This window comes from Abrus precatorius, unplaced genomic scaffold (genome assembly GCF_003935025.1).
Source record: "Abrus precatorius isolate BTA unplaced genomic scaffold, Abrus_2018 Scaffold2, whole genome shotgun sequence".
Taxonomy (NCBI): domain Eukaryota; kingdom Viridiplantae; phylum Streptophyta; class Magnoliopsida; order Fabales; family Fabaceae; genus Abrus; species Abrus precatorius.
Genome location: NW_020874362.1, coordinates 4,091,798 through 4,107,803, shown reverse-complemented (window position 1 = coordinate 4,107,803; position 16,006 = coordinate 4,091,798). Strand labels below are relative to the sequence as shown.

General features: G+C 27.8%; 1 protein-coding gene and 2 non-coding genes across 3 annotated transcripts; all 3 read right to left on the bottom strand.

The window, feature by feature from the left end:
* Positions 1 to 5,014: 5,014 nt before the first annotated feature.
* LOC113860440 lies at positions 5,015 to 5,094 on the bottom strand. The gene has a single exon (XR_003503892.1). It is a non-coding gene; the product is annotated as a small nucleolar RNA Z105 (small nucleolar RNA).
* Positions 5,095 to 5,182: 88 nt separating this feature from the next.
* On the bottom strand, positions 5,183 to 5,272 carry LOC113860469. The gene has a single exon (XR_003503921.1). It is a non-coding gene; the product is annotated as a small nucleolar RNA SNOR75 (small nucleolar RNA).
* Positions 5,273 to 7,030: 1,758 nt separating this feature from the next.
* LOC113859331 (cold-regulated 413 plasma membrane protein 2-like) lies at positions 7,031 to 8,413 on the bottom strand. Its single transcript, XM_027492136.1, has 4 exons — positions 8,232 to 8,413; positions 7,602 to 7,709; positions 7,436 to 7,506; positions 7,031 to 7,278 (listed from the first exon to the last, which is right to left on the bottom strand). Exons 1-4 carry the CDS (start codon positions 8,411 to 8,413, stop codon positions 7,031 to 7,033), a joined length of 609 nt encoding a protein of 202 aa, XP_027347937.1.
* Positions 8,414 to 16,006: the final 7,593 nt, after the last annotated feature.

Here is a 16,006-nt window from a genome sequence, read left to right as displayed (position 1 = left end):
CTTCCTTGATTACCACTAGTTAGCCTATTTTGGCCTAACCCTACCTGTCAAGAACCCAAAAATATAAGAATTTGACCCAATCAAGCTTCCTTATCCCTTTGTTTATGTCAAAACCATGGCCACCAAGAGAGAACTAGGCTTATAAAGACAATTGATGATACATGAAGGTTAAACTTAAATAGGATGCCACATAAACTAAGGAACACGTAGAAATATCCATATTTAGCTTGATACCAAGAGAGGAAGGGGGAGTTGAAATCTAATTTAGAAAAATACAATGGTGCATAATTAGAATTGTAGTTTGGTGAGTAATTATACTTCTCTCCTTTTTTATCCATAAAACCATTCATTTAAATACTTTGTAAAAGGTTTCATATATCTTTTACTATTCCTTTAATTTTAAAAATTTTGATCTTATTTTTGTAGGTCTTAATTAGATCTAGAGTCAAATTCAAAGAAGACATGGTCTCAAAAGAGATTAAAAGTTAGGATAGTTGCATTTTGGAGGGTCAAACCTTCTGCAACCAAAACGGATGGTGCTGAGCACTTCCTAGCATAATTAAAAGCAAGATGACTATGGTGATCCTTAGAGATCATTACCAATACCAACGGACCTAATGAGGTCATGTCTAGAATGTGATTAAATGTTAGGATAGTTACATTTTGACGGAACAAAGCTTTTGCAACCAAAGGGGCTAGGCACTTCTTAGCCCAACCGAAAAAAAAAAAAAGTTTATCGCAGTGACCATTGCCAACATTAGGAGACCTGATGAGCCTTAGAAGGTTGCATCACAATTACATTTCACCAATCATAATTGGGTAGGAAGGGATTTAGTAGCAAAGAATATGTTTGCAAATTGATACTGTTATAATGAAACATAGATTAATATTTGTATTGTTAACAGTAGTTTAATTTCTATTATTCTATATGCACCATATAGTACTCTAAATCACCATAATTGAAAACTCTTTAAAATCAAGTAAGCCTTGTAATGCCAAACACACTTAGTTATGTCCATAAACATAACAACAAAAGTTTTACCACTTCCTTTTCTTGCTTGCATATTAGGCACACAAACCATTTAGTAAGACTTTCTTTTTTCTTCTGAAGTTAAAATTTACCTTTATATTCTCATAAAAAAATTTCTCAATTAAAATACGATCATGATTAAAAGATAATAATATATTGAATATTCATAACACATAATAATCGTAATCTTTTGTAGGACTTCCACTCCCCAAAAGCAATAATTTCTTGATTTAGAATATAGTCACCCAATTGAGCCTACATCTATTGATATTTTTATAGGATTCTATATAATATAAGTTTGCATGATTAACAAGAACTAACTCTGTAATTTTGTTAGTATTCCAACTCTTAGTATATTGATTAAATAAGAAACTACTCTTTGATCATTATTACTTCAATCTCCTAACAACATAGCACCATATGTTAACCATTTGTAGTTGTCCAAGCTCCATTTCTTCTGATTAAGTCTCTTCCAGTATAATAAGTTATTATATAATCTTAAGATTTGTTCTTCTTTCTTTTAGTACATTAAAAGTAGGGAAGTAAATAATATTAAGGACTTGAACTAACATGCTTCCCCTATCTTCCTCCCACTTTGTTGTCAAAATCTAACAACTATGAAATATAGAGTACAAATATATTTTTGTAACTTCAAAGAAGATATAACATATTTTGAAATGACTCAAAAGACTATATTGATTATAACCTATTTTCTCGCTTGATTGAAAAATTTCTCCTTCCCCTTTCAATATAAGCTTGAATTTTCTACTTGATCCACTTGAGAGTACATGATTTAAATGTTCCCTAATTCATTAGAATTCCCAAGTAATTTCTAAGAGTTTTTGTAGGTTTGATGCCAAAGATGAAAGATAGTAATTGCTTTATGTTTGTATATACCTACAAAACAATAACACAAATTTAGCTAAATTAATTTGTTAGTCTAAACTAGTGAGTTTAGGATCCTTAGTAACTAGTACATCTTTGACTCTTTCATGGAAGGAGAAAAAAATGACAATGTCTAGAAATAATAAATAAGTAATTTTTGAGGCATTGGTGGCAAGTCTAAAATAAAAAATCTTACCATCAGTCTTAACATTTTGTAACATTCTAGATAACCATTCAACCCATAAAATTCAAGAGCTTTAATGCTACCTAGTCCAAAAAATTCTTATCTAATATCTTCACCAAAAACTAGTTTGTACAATTTTTAATTCAATTATTTTGTAGCAATGACAATAACAAATTAAACATGATTCATAATTTCTTTTGCATAATAGATCTTTTTTTACCTGATTCATGATTGCCCTCATAACTTTTTACTGCCTTTCAACTCAATCACCTTGATCTATTTTGATTATTTTAATTATGATTTTTTCACTTCTTTAGATGGTAGTGTGTTCAAATTTTGGCAAGCTTACCAAGCTTTTGTTTTAGTAAAGGAACATAGGTTGTCGTATCTACAATGATTGGTAGATATATTTATAATCTATATTATCTTAATTAAAATTATTAATAAAAATATTGATATTTTCGCAAATTGTTCATCGGTTGAGAAATTCAGAGATTCAAAGATTAAAATTGACTAACATATAAAAATATTAAGGTTGAATGGGAATTGATTTTTATCATTTATACTCATCTATATTTTTTATGAATAAATACCTAGACATTATTCTATAGAAGTAGATGCACTTTTTTAATGTTTCTTTATATCTATTTCTTAATAATGAATAACAATTCTTTTTTGTATATTCACAACACATCGAGTGAGGTTTATTCAATCTAGTTCTAAGATTTGTTTTCCAACAAAACTTTGGATCTTAAATCAAAATACTATCATTAAAAATCTTTCACTGTGTATATAAAAAGAAATCAAGAATTTAAAAGTTAAATTTTTGAATTAAAAGAAAGAATTTTCACTATTTATTAGATTTATTGATTCAATTCAATGAATCTTTCATTCATATTTATTTTTTCACTAAGAGAGTTTTAAAACTCATGAAATTTTATATTTGAAATATCAAATAGATCTTTTAAAATATAGTTAAGGAAGATATATTTAGAAATATTTAAAATGATTGTTTTTTTTTAACAACTCGTACTTTTGTGTATTTCTAACTTTTTTAACCTTGTTTGTCTTTTCTAAATGTTCATTTATGAGCAAAAATAATATTTTATATAAAACTATTGTTAAATAAAAAATTTGGTATAATTCAAAGATAGTGTGATCTTTTAAAGGATTGAAACCAAAAAAAAAATTGTTTATAAAAAATAAGATACTTTGCTAAATGAATTTTTTTTTTATCATCTTACTTTCTTATGTTTTTTCTTCATCCATTCAATTGAAATTGTTAAATTTTAATATTAATTTATAACAATAACATGTTACATAAAATGACAATTATTCAATTTAGCCTAAATTTTAGTAAAATTTTTATTTATATGTTTGGTTGGTTGGTAAGATACAGCATATTTTATCCTCTACAAAGAAAGTATTTATTTTTTATATTAAATGTAAATTTTTATTTTAAATATAAGCGCATTTGGAAGTTATGTATTTTTCGGAGCATTTTTTTTTTATGCTATTTAACTTTACTTTTACAATATTTTTTAGAACTTTTAATAGAAATTTGGCGTCTAAATATGCATTCTCATAAGGCTGGTTACTAGTTGATTTCAAGCATATTCTAACCCCAAAATTCTTAATTCATTACAAACTGAGACAAACAAATTTTGGCCCAATATTACCCATTTAACATTTTGATTTGGAAAATTTTCAATATAATCGAGTTGTAACATCCCGGGTGGGTTACTTCAAATTTGGTCCAATGGGCTATTTTATATTTTTGGGCTTGATTAAAATTTTTAACCTTTTTTGTATTTTCTCTAAATTTCCAATCTAATACACAATTATGACAATATATGCATGCATTGCCAGTTAAAATTTCAATTGTTTTAGTTAAATATCAAATTTAAATCACTTTTTTTTAAAGTAAAATACAATGCCATAAAGATAATGTATATATACACACACACAAAGATACATATATACGAGGATGTGTAAGTTCAACATCAACGACTCCAATTTCAAAAACCAAATTATCATCCAAAAATAATAATAATAATAATAATTAATAATTGTTCCCTTTCGAACAAGAGACCCGTAACTCCATTCAACCTTGAATCATGCTCAATCAAGCAAAATAATAAATATTAGAAGTGATGAAAGAAACAGAATGAACAAAACTACAAATATTTATTCTTACCTCTCATCGAAAAGAGAGACTAAAAGAGGAATTAAGAGAGCGAGAGAATGTTATTGTAGATTCAAGGAGAAAAGGATAGAATAGAGACAAGTGAAAAATTGAGTGAAAATTGGGAACACAAACAGCTGCAACACTGATGATGGGAGCATTTTGAAGTTCAAATTTCAAAGATGCGCGACAAATAAATAAATAGGAGGCAATGTTAAAAGAAACCGCCCGGCTCCGTCACTAATTGAATAGGTTAAACTCGATTATATTAATAAAATGTGTAAAACTTATATTTCTAAAAATTTCAAAAAACAAAATTATATACAAGTTAACCAGTGATTCACGTTTATTTCTTAGATTCACTACTGCAGAAAAAAAATATCGCCAAACAACAACCAAAAAAGCGGAATAATTTAAAATAGTTAAGGATAAAGAACTAAAAACTTAAAATTTTCGAATTTCAAAACAAAATAATATGAACTATTTGCTAAATTGACAAGTGTCTTTCAAAAGACAAAATAAGGTTACAATTTAAAATTAAATTAATACATAAAGTAACAAAATTGTTTGTGAAATAACTGGATAATTAGTAATGCCCCATTTTAATTTTGTACACGCAAAAAAATAATTTTGGATAACATCAAAACAGCCACGTATTTCCCTCTCTCAAGAAACAAAAACAAACAAAATCAAAATAGAAGAAAAGAAAACGAAATAATAAAAACGGCATTCAGAATGAGTAGGAGGATTGTATTCATCATATGAATATTATTCATATGAAAACATTCAAATGGATCATCACCATGCCAAATAATAGCTACAAAAATTTAAAAAGCAAAAAAGAGAAATTAAAAAAAGGTAAATTAAAAAGCGTAATGGAAGCGAAGGGAGGGTGGAATCCTCTCAGACAAATGCCTCGATTTGTCGTCAGAATTGTTAGAATGGAAATTAGATCAGACTCGTCATCAATATTTGATCATCACCGAGAATCCACACCTTCGCATGCGTTCAACAACGACTCATTCAAAATATCAATAACCAAACACTCAAAAACAAAGAATTAATCTAAAGAAAAAATGACTGCGCACACAGATATGAAACGGTGGCCACGCTCCCTGCGTCATGGAATGGGAACAAGAGTTTCACTTTTCGATATTTATAGGCAACTGGGGTTTCTGAGGTTGTATTTAGGGTTCTATCCGTCCAACCTTCATTGGGCCGTGTAGTTTAAATGGCCCAATCAAAAAGTTTTAATTCCAAATACATTGGGCCTGAAAAGTTACAAAGTTGGATACAAAGTCCTTTTCTTGCAAAAATATAAAAAGAAAAGATACGATATCCTTTTTGTGACAAAAGAAAAACTAAAATTGTAAATTCATCAATATATTATTGACCAATGAAGAAACATGAAAATATTCATTTCCTTAACACATTTATTTAAATTTAGACTATTATTTAAATTAATTTTAAAAATTCAAATCAATTCTCCCATCCCAAAATAGTAGCTTATAAATTCAAGATAAAATAGATAATTTATTAAGTATATAAATTACTTTATGGATAAAGAAGACATCTCTTATTATATTTCTTTCTGTTGATATATATATATATATATATATATATATATATATATAATTTAACAATATTAATATTTTTTTATGTTTTTAATATTTTAAATCTTATACAAATTTAAAATTATGCATATAATACAATCACAACTTACTGGATTTTAAACTTATAAAATTAATATGGTGTATATAAGGCTATATTATAATATTTGTACATTAAAATATTTAATCATTAAATAATAAATTATACACATACATTTCATTTATAATAAAAATTTCAAGCATTATGCAGGCCTCTAACTAATTTTTTTAACTTTTATTTTTCTTTATGCTTTTTGGTTTACAGAACTACTTTTGTTTTTCAACACACCAATTTTCTCTTTTATTTGATTATTAATAAGATTTAGATTCTATTTTTTCTTATATCTATATTATAACAATTAATATATTTTTCTTAAATAATAGGTGCAAACTGACCAGTTAGATAAAATAAGTTACATAAACAAAAAAATTTAAATTAAAAAATTATATCAAAAGAGCATTTAGATTAAAAACACAGTGTAGGAAAATTTAAGCTTAATTGGAGTTACCTAAATTTAAACATTAATATTTAAAAGGAAATACAAATAAAAAATAAAATGCGATATTTAACATGGTAAAAGTCATGTTACTTAATAAAAAAAAACTCTTAAATTTATTTTCATTTAACAATATTAACTTAAAATTATAATTAAGTAATGGATAGCGTGGATCATTAAAATATTACTATTAATTAATTGGATTAGATTATATTAAATTTAAATTTAGAACCTAGTTGATTGAATAATAAAAAATAAGAAAATTGATGAGATAAAATTATGACTTTTCTCATAAATGGGAATTCAGAAAACAATATAAATTGGTTAATATATTGACTTTTTTGTGTCGGTATTTAACATAAATACTCTCTTATATTTTTATTTGTATTAATTGTTAAAAAAAATTATATTATTTATTATAAAATTTGTATCAACACAAAATACTCATCTATTATATACTATAGACTCTGCATTGGTGCGGATAACGACATATTCTAAAAAGCGATGGAGTTCTTCTGTCTGGGTTCTATCAAACTCCACCATCTACAAATTTATTTTGCTAACAGATGGTGTGGGTGACTATTCTGTAGTATTTTATTCTTAGTGGAAGATGAATGCACAAATTGGATAGACGATGAGCATGATGATGCCAAGAGTATTTGATATTCCATGTTTCTGTGTGAAAGAATTTCTGAATCCACCAGTAGCCCTGATATGTTCTTGCAATAGGTAACAACCAATGAAAAGATCAATCCCTATACCAACCCAGTTGTTCCTAAACTTGAGAGCAAAGACGTTAGGGGCCACCATCAAAAGAAGGATCATTGATCCAGGTATTTCCAACCAATCTGCAAGGATCCATTCCAAGTTAATTTTCAATAGTTAAGTTCAAAACTCAGGCCAAAAATGGTCAATTTGCCTGAGTGCATAAGTGTGTGATTAGGGATGTAAATGAAGCTAAGTTTCACTTTAAAGTATTCTGAAGCATTGCAAAGTGAAACATACCTGGAAAATGTCTAGGTAAGAAAAGCCTTAGCACGACTGTAATGAAGGCAATCCATTTTCCAAGGTCTCCTCTGAACAATAGAAATGAATTTTGAGTCATTCAATTTATAATAATAGATTAGAAAAAGAAAAGAGAGGAAGAGAAATGATAAAATAACATAGTTACCTGAACAAGTGGAACAGAGACCTGGGAAGACTGAAGAATATGTAAGGCACTAATAATGAAGTCAGCATATTTGTCCTCCAGTTTGTGCGATCCAGTACCAGTAAATATCTGAAATAAACATTTTCCTAAGTGAATTTAATTAATAAAAAATTTCTCTTTAAGCTGGTCACTCACTCATCAATTTCTCCGTTAGCATATTTTAGTGATTTTTAATAGAAGACAAACAAAAGAGAAATGGGAAGACTGAAAAATTGTGTGAAAAAAGATGGATAATATAATAGAAAAAGTTAAAAAAAATATATAATTTTGTTAATTTCAATCTGAGTTTAAATATCATAGTCTTTTTTTTTTTAAAAAAAAAAATATTATATTGGGTATATAGAAGTATATAATATGTTTATCAATAAAAATTATTACTCTAAATGCTTAAAGAAACAATAAACTGTAAAAAAATAACAAAGGAGTGTTATATATAAGTTGTTATATAGAAGACAAATTTGTTGATTTGATATTACTAGGAATTAATATGAGTGGCTGGTAGTATTGATTATAGCAATTAAATTAATATTTGATTAACAAATTTTCTTGCTTCCCAAGGAAGCATATAGAGAGAGGTTAAATTGAACTTACATGGCAGCAAAGGTAGCGAACAATCTGAGGGAAGAAGTGCCAAATCCTTTGCCTCCTAATATGGTGGCATCGTTGAAGAGCTTCTTGGCAGCAAGCTTTAGCTCATTTATATCGGAATCGATTAAACTAGCAATAACGGGTTCCGTTTTCGTAGCCACATGCTGCATTAATAATCTCCCCATCTTGCTTCAGATCTGATTTCACAATTCACAGTTCACAATATAGAGGCAATGTTGAGGTTGTTATATAGGAAGCAGTAGCAAGTGAGACACAAAATTGTAGGGGTTTTAAAGTAAGTGTGGAATCATGAGAGGCCATAATTCAAGATTTCAACGAATGGTCATAATTCTAAATAAGATGCGAACTTTCGGATCCTCTTCAATTTTCAACTGTTTTCTGGGCTTTATTTTGACTCCTTGTCTGGGTTTACCGTGTCATGTTACGGGTTTGCGATGCCCTTTCACCATAATCCCATTTTGTTTGATACGTTGCATCGTTCCATAATAATAATAATTTAATTAACTTCCGTTTTTAACATTAAGTTTAAGCATTTTAAATAGTTTTTTTTTATTAAGAAAATCTTTATTATAAAGACTCAGATAAATACTTTTTAATAATAATAACAACGGAATGATGCTAATCTCTCGTTAAGTCGAGTTGTAGTGCGTTGACACAACCGAAGGGTACGGTTTTGTAATGCTCTAAGTTTTGTAATAATATTTTGTTTACTAATATAAATGATAGATTTCTAATTGAATGTTCATTTTGACTTATGTAGTGACGTGAATACATGTGTACATGCATGTGTGAATATATGTGGATAAGTATATATGTATAAATGTGAATATTGACTTGTGGTTGGGCTGGATTGATTGATAAATAGACTAGATGTGTATTGCAGGGGCATTCTCGCAGTAGCGAGAAGGTCTTGGGTGAGTGTCATGCATCTGTTACGTTCTCGTTGTAACGAGAGGGTAACAGAATAGGTGCATTTTATGGGTGCAGTCTTACTATAGCGGGATTCCGCTGTAACGAGAGGATCCTGCTGTAGCGAGATTATAAAGAAATCAGGATACAATTCTCTCTGATATTTTTACTACAGTAAGAAAAGGCCTCGCTGTAACGAGAGTGTTGCAAATTCTAGGGTATTTGAGGAGTTTAGAGTTTAGAAAATTTATTTCTCACTTTTTTTCTCATTCTTTCTTCGATTCTCCAAACTAGGAGTGTTCATGGATTGGATTTTCAAAAATCCAATCTAAATCCATTTATAATCCAATTATATAGATTGGATTATAAACCAATCCATTTTAATTTTTCTAAAATCGGTTTAAATTTGGTTTTAAAATTTGGATTTGGTTTAAAATTAGTTTTAAACCATTTTTGCTATATAGTAAAAATATACTATAATTTTTTTATATTATTATTAAATTATTATATTAAAACATATTTAAATTTTATAATAAATAAAATAACATTATGTTTGCATATATATATATATATATATATATATATTACTTTAACCCATTAAATCTCTAAAAAGAGTTAATAATACATGTCAAAAAAATATTCGCGTATATTTTAATTTATTAATAATATTTTTAATATTTTATTAAAGTAATAAATATTTAAATACATTTTAATTTTTATCATCTATTCATCATATAAATTAATTATATGAGTTAAATTTTAAACTATTTTATTTTATTTTATTTTTTAATCAGTTCAAAAATAGTTTTAAAATTTAAATTAATTTTAAATTTAATTTTTGTTGAAACTAGTTTTAAATTTAATTTTTAACGTAAAATTAATTTTCAATACATTTATAAATTTTGTTTTTAAGGTAAAACTAATTTATTATATAAAACGTTGTATTAAATCAGTGCATTTCAAAAAGATTTGAATAATATTTATTAATATATTATATTTTATAGAAGTGTATAAAATATTTATTATTATTTTAAACTTATTTTTAATGAATAAAGTTTATAGTGAAAGTTAAAATTAAAACTTATAAAAATAAAAATTAATAATGTAAATAATAATAAAATTATTATAATATTTTAAAAGTTAAAAAGTAAACATAAATATAAAAAAATAGTAGTCATTAATTTAAAAATATTTTTTATATTTTAATATCTTTAATTATTTTGAATATTTTAATTTTAATTATAAGAATTAATAAAAAAATATTAGTGGTAAAATATAGTTATAATATAACACAAAAATTTAATAAGTAAATATATAAGATAATGGCTTCATACATATACATATAGATTTGGATAACTAAAAAAAAATCTAGTTTTAGAAAATGAATTTGGACACTAAACCGGTTTAATATAAATCTAGATTTTTAAAACTAGTTTAATATTAGTTATGGATTAGATTTGTAAAATCAGATTTTTTGAACACCCATATTCCAAACCCTTAACCCTATTTCACCGATTAAACTACCTTTAAAGCTATTTAGGTGCAAGATTGAAGGTTGTGGTTGTGTTTTAGACGTTTGAAGGTAAGTTTATTTCCCACTTATTTTTTTGCTGATGATATAATTTTAATAGCCAAATATGATATGCATCAGGCTAGGATTATTAAAGAAACACTTGCCACTTTCTACTTTGCCTCTGGACTAAAGATTAAATTTAGCAAATCCTCTATCCTCATTTTTAAAAATATCGATCTAGCCCTCTCTTAGGATATTCGCAGTTTTTTGGATATTAACATTTCCACCCAATTTGGTAGTTATTTGTGTATTCCTATTAGTAGCCAAAAACCAAACAATATTGATAAACTGGGAAGAAATTAGAACTTTGGAAAATGAACTCATTTTCCATGGCTGGTAGGATTACCTTGACCCAGTCTTGCCTCATAAGTATTCCTGCTTATACAATGCAGTCCCTACTTCTCCCTGTTTCAATTTGTGATGAAATTAATAAAATTTGTAGAGACTTTATTTAGGGATCTCTAGGGAGGAAAATATGTCATTTGATAGGGCGGAATAAAACCTGCAAACCTAAAAAAGAAGGAGATCTAGGATTCAGGTATATCACAATCTTAAATAAGGCTTATCTTTTGAAACTCTGATGGAGACTTGTTAGTTCTTCCAATAGTCTCTGGGCCCATATTGTTAGGAATAAATATAAAATTGTGCTTGGGAGAAACTCCTGTATAAAAAGCTTTTAAAAGGCTTCCCATCTTTGGAAAGACATTATTTCAGTTTGGCCCTTTTTTTCCTAGGGTTTAAGGTGGGTGGTAGGGGATGGCTCAACCATTAAATTTTGGACTGGCAAATGAATCCCTCAGCACCATCCCCTTGTAAATTGTTGTAAGGTTCCCATTTTTGAGGTTGATCTAGACACCCTTGTGGCCCTATTCTCTACACAAGGATCTTGGAATTTGAATAAAATTTATACTTTCCTGCTTGCTCATTTCCATAATATAATCGGTAAGATTTTTTGTTTTGGAACCTGTTCAGTAATGGTTGTTTTTCCCTTAAGTCTACTTATTCTCTCTTAAATAAACATTTAGCTCAACCTAACCCCTATTCTAAAAATTTCTATGTTCCTTTAAAAATTAGGGCATGACAAATTTCTTACTAACCACGAAAGATATGGGAGAAGTATGACAGACTCTCCTTCTTGTCCTAGGTGTGGGAATGTCTCAGAATCCATCATTCATGTTCTTCGTGACTATTGCTATGCTAAACAAGTTTGGGAGCACTTCATTTTGCCTGACCAATAGCCTCGCTTTTTTAGTAGTGATTTGCATAATTGGATTAATAAAAATTTATCTAATTATTGTCATAATGACTTTCCTAATTGGGATAGACTGTTTGGATATGCAGTCTGGTATTTATGACTAGATAGAAACAATTTCATATTCCAGCAATCCTTTGTAATGCCCAGTTCTCTGGTCCATAAAATTTTATATGATCTGAATTATTTTCATTGTGTTTTCAGGGCCAATAGAAAGTTTGTTTCTAGCCTGCTGCATCAACAAAGTCGAGTCAAGTGAATTCCTCCTAGCCTTGGTCATCTCAAGCTCAATGTTGATGGCTCAGTCCCCTTTCATCATCAAATTGCTGGTTATGATGGCCTTACTAGGGATGATAAGGGGAATTTTGTTGTTGGTTTTCATGGCTGCACTAGTACTTGCTCCCTTTTAGTTTCTGTGCTTTGGACTTTTTTTTGGGGCTTTAATTTAGTTGTCCAAAAGCAGATTCAATGTATTTAGATAGAAGGGGATTCAAAGGAGGCTATCTCTCTCATTTTGAGTCTCCAGCCAAGCTCTCATCTTTGTGCATCTATTTGCATGATATTGGAGCTTTGTTAAAACATATTAATTTTATTAGATTTAGCTACATTTGTAGAGAAGCTAATTAATGTGCTGATTAGCTGACTAAGCTTACGATTGATAGTTGTATTGTTATGCTCTATTTTGATGATTCCCTTCCTCCTTGTATCCCTTTCTTCGTCTAAATACCAGTGATATTTGATCTTTTATGTGTGAATCTTAGTTCTATTTGTTTGAGCTTTTAAACCCTTCTTATTAGCAAAAATAAAATAAAATGTAACACTACTTGAAGATTAATAAGCATTAAAAATTTAAATTATAAAATATAATAAATTGAAATACATATTTACTCTTTATAATTAACATTTATTTATAATATATTTTAATATTTTAAAAAAAATTACGTTTGAATTCTTATAGGATTGTTTTGCTATATTTTAATTAACTTCTACCGTTATAATAATATTTTGAAAAAAAGACAAACTAAGAATAAACAATAACTTTTACTAATAACGTTAAAATATTAGAAATTAAAATATAATAAAAATATTTATATATAAATTCAAATATAATTTTTTCAAATATAAAAAATAATATATAAATAAATATAAATTATAGAAACTATATATATATATATATATATTTTAACCAATATAATACAACAAAAAGATACTATTTTACGTTAACATTTATATATCTCGACGTACTATTGTTAGTTTTTATTTAAATTAATCTTGATTTAATTACGAAATACTTAGGGGAAAATGTGATATTTTAAAAAATAAAAAACAAAAATAAACTGAAGAAGTTATTTAATAATAAAAACTATTTTAAAGTAATTCATCATAAAAATATATTAAAAAAATCAAAATGCTAACTAAACTTTGAGAATCTTATAGAATTTCCCTTTTACAGCGGTCTATATTTTGCAGGCAAAAGTAACTATTATCTTTTTAAAAGCACGAGGAGATGAGAAGGTCAGATCTTTACCCCATATTTTTTATCTTCTTGTTTTCGTAATTATAATAAGAAATTTTAACTTTTAAGGAGAGAAAAAAAAAATGAAAGCCAATCAGACTGAGGATAAAGTAACAAGGGTATGGTGTCTTAACAGAGTTGCAAACATTTTACAATTGTGATTGTTACAGTGTAGCTCATATCGTATAATAGTACAACTCCATGAAAACCACTACCTTTATATATTTATATTTACAATGACAATGTCACTTGCAATACAGAATGTTCATGAGATTGTAGAGCAATCCAAGCCGACATGCTGTGCTTGCAAGGTAAGACTAAAATATAACTTATCAAATGACATCAAGCATTCAAGTCTGTGCTGTAAAGGGGTTCAGAAAGAGGGAACAATGATACTTAATGATACGTGATTGTATAAATTTTATATATGAAATTTCTATATTTTATAAATTGGTTTACAGTTTTAGCACCAACACTACATATACTTCTACATGCTTGGCAGTGAAGCGAGCTAAACGGATAGACAACTGATTATACAGTATATGGAACTCTACTCAAGGGGAGATGTTAAAATTACAAAATTGACCCTGTTGCAGCATAAGTGAAAAGAAACTCAAACCGACTTACTTTATTATCTGTATTGATTATTCGTAACTTTATTTGAATGCTTTATTTGGATGATAAATAAAAATATAAATAATTAAAGAACATATAAATGATATAGATACATAATTTTTTAAAAAAAAAATTAGATTAGATATAGTATTATTTAAGTTTGTTTGTACAATTTACTTGTATTTTAGTGATAAGAAATTTTTCTGGTATCTAAGTCTCTTGTATGTCTTAATTAAGTAGTCATTTTTCATATTATAATTGTTTTTACTAATATTATTTTTTTATTAAAGATATGTTTCGTTGAGACCAGTTTTATTCAAACTTGAAGATAGTAACAGACAAAGATCTTCAAAATAGATACTTTTGAAGTCACATTAGAGTACTTAAAAGGACAACAAATCTGTTACATCACATAATTTGGATATTCAAAGTCTACCATGGATGTTAAACTCATTATTATGCAATTACTTACTCAATAATTTACATTATGATAATGAAAAAAATTTCTCGCAAAAAATAACGTAATGTCTATATAAGAGAAAAGAAACTCCAAACCTCAAGTATATTATTGATTATTCTTGTTTTATATACTAAACTTGAATATAAACCCTTTTTCACTTGAGTGTTTGAATGTTTCTTTACAAGAACTCTCCTAGTTCACCAAAAATCCACCAATCGCACCTATTGTATTGGAACAGTGATAGCTCTCTCATGTTGAATAAGTTCAAAATTAAGAGATTTGCTTGTTAATCATAGTTCTAAAGTTAAAAAATGTTAGTTTAAGTCACTTGACACCTTAGAGCATTTCCTTGCGTCATGGAGAAGAGGGGTGCTTTAGAGTAGGAGGAAAATCTTATGTGAAGGAGTACACAAGGCCTACAATTTGAAAAAGTGACCACAGTAAAAGAAGATTACCACAAGAATACTCTTATCCTGTATGTGTAGGGAAGATAATTGGATTCATATTGTGTAGATAAACAAAAAATTATCCGCGGTAACAGAACTTTTCTCTGAATATTTAACTTGTATCACATTTTAAGTTAAAACAATTCTTGTCAACAAAAATAGAAAAAATATATATAAAATTTGATTGATGTTATAACTTTAAGAAACAAAAAAAGTTATAATTTTTTAAAATTTAAGAAAATATTTAAACTATAATAAAAAATAGTTTATAAAAGTAAAATCATCTCAAGTAATTGCAGAGAGCAAAGTCCCTTTCATATACGTCAGCTTGTCTACTGTTTTTAGGTTCCAAATCCATGTTCTCAAGTCAATAACAGTAATAAAAAAGAAGACTGACGTAGAAATGAAAGCACAACGTTTTCGAGAGTAAACCCCCCCCCCACAAATGATTATGGTTATAGAATTACGGGACACACATGAAATAATAATAAGTTTGACTATTTCTATCCCCTTCTTCCCAGACGCAATCAAAGGAAGGCTACTTTACTGGGGTTCAACGATATATGGAAGCAAAGCAATAATGAGTCCAGTGTCAAACTCCGAAAGTGAAGAAGCCTTTGTAGCTGTTTCTGCGGATAATGATCACGAGTACTTTCAGTTTCAGAAAAGCACTTTAGCATAACTCCATCTTTTATTAGACGCAATTATGAGTGTGATTGAGTACTGTAACCAACAATAATAATCACACAAACTTCGAAGAAATTTCCATTACCTATTCGCTGTCTCCACCATGCCACCCACCATCATTCGTCCCCTATAATTTCATGTCTTGTGCTTCTCGGCATATCACCATCACCTCAAAAGTCGCTCACCTCAAAAATTTAAACCCGATACTCCCTCAATAATTGGCGCACAGGAGCGAGAAAGCATTGAGAAAAATGAAACATCTTAAAAAGGAATTGTCTGTAAAGTAATGTTATTTTGAA

Coding starts and splice junctions, on each gene's coding strand:
- LOC113859331 (XM_027492136.1), bottom strand. CDS start 8,413: ATGGGGAGATTATTAATGCAGCATGTGGCTACGAAAACGGAACCCGTT. Junction 7,710..8,231: donor TTCGCTACCTTTGCTGCCAT/GTAAGTTCAATT, acceptor TGTTTATTTCAG/ATATTTACTGGTACTGGATC. Junction 7,279..7,435: donor CTTACCTAGACATTTTCCAG/GTATGTTTCACT, acceptor GGATCCTTGCAG/ATTGGTTGGAAATACCTGGA.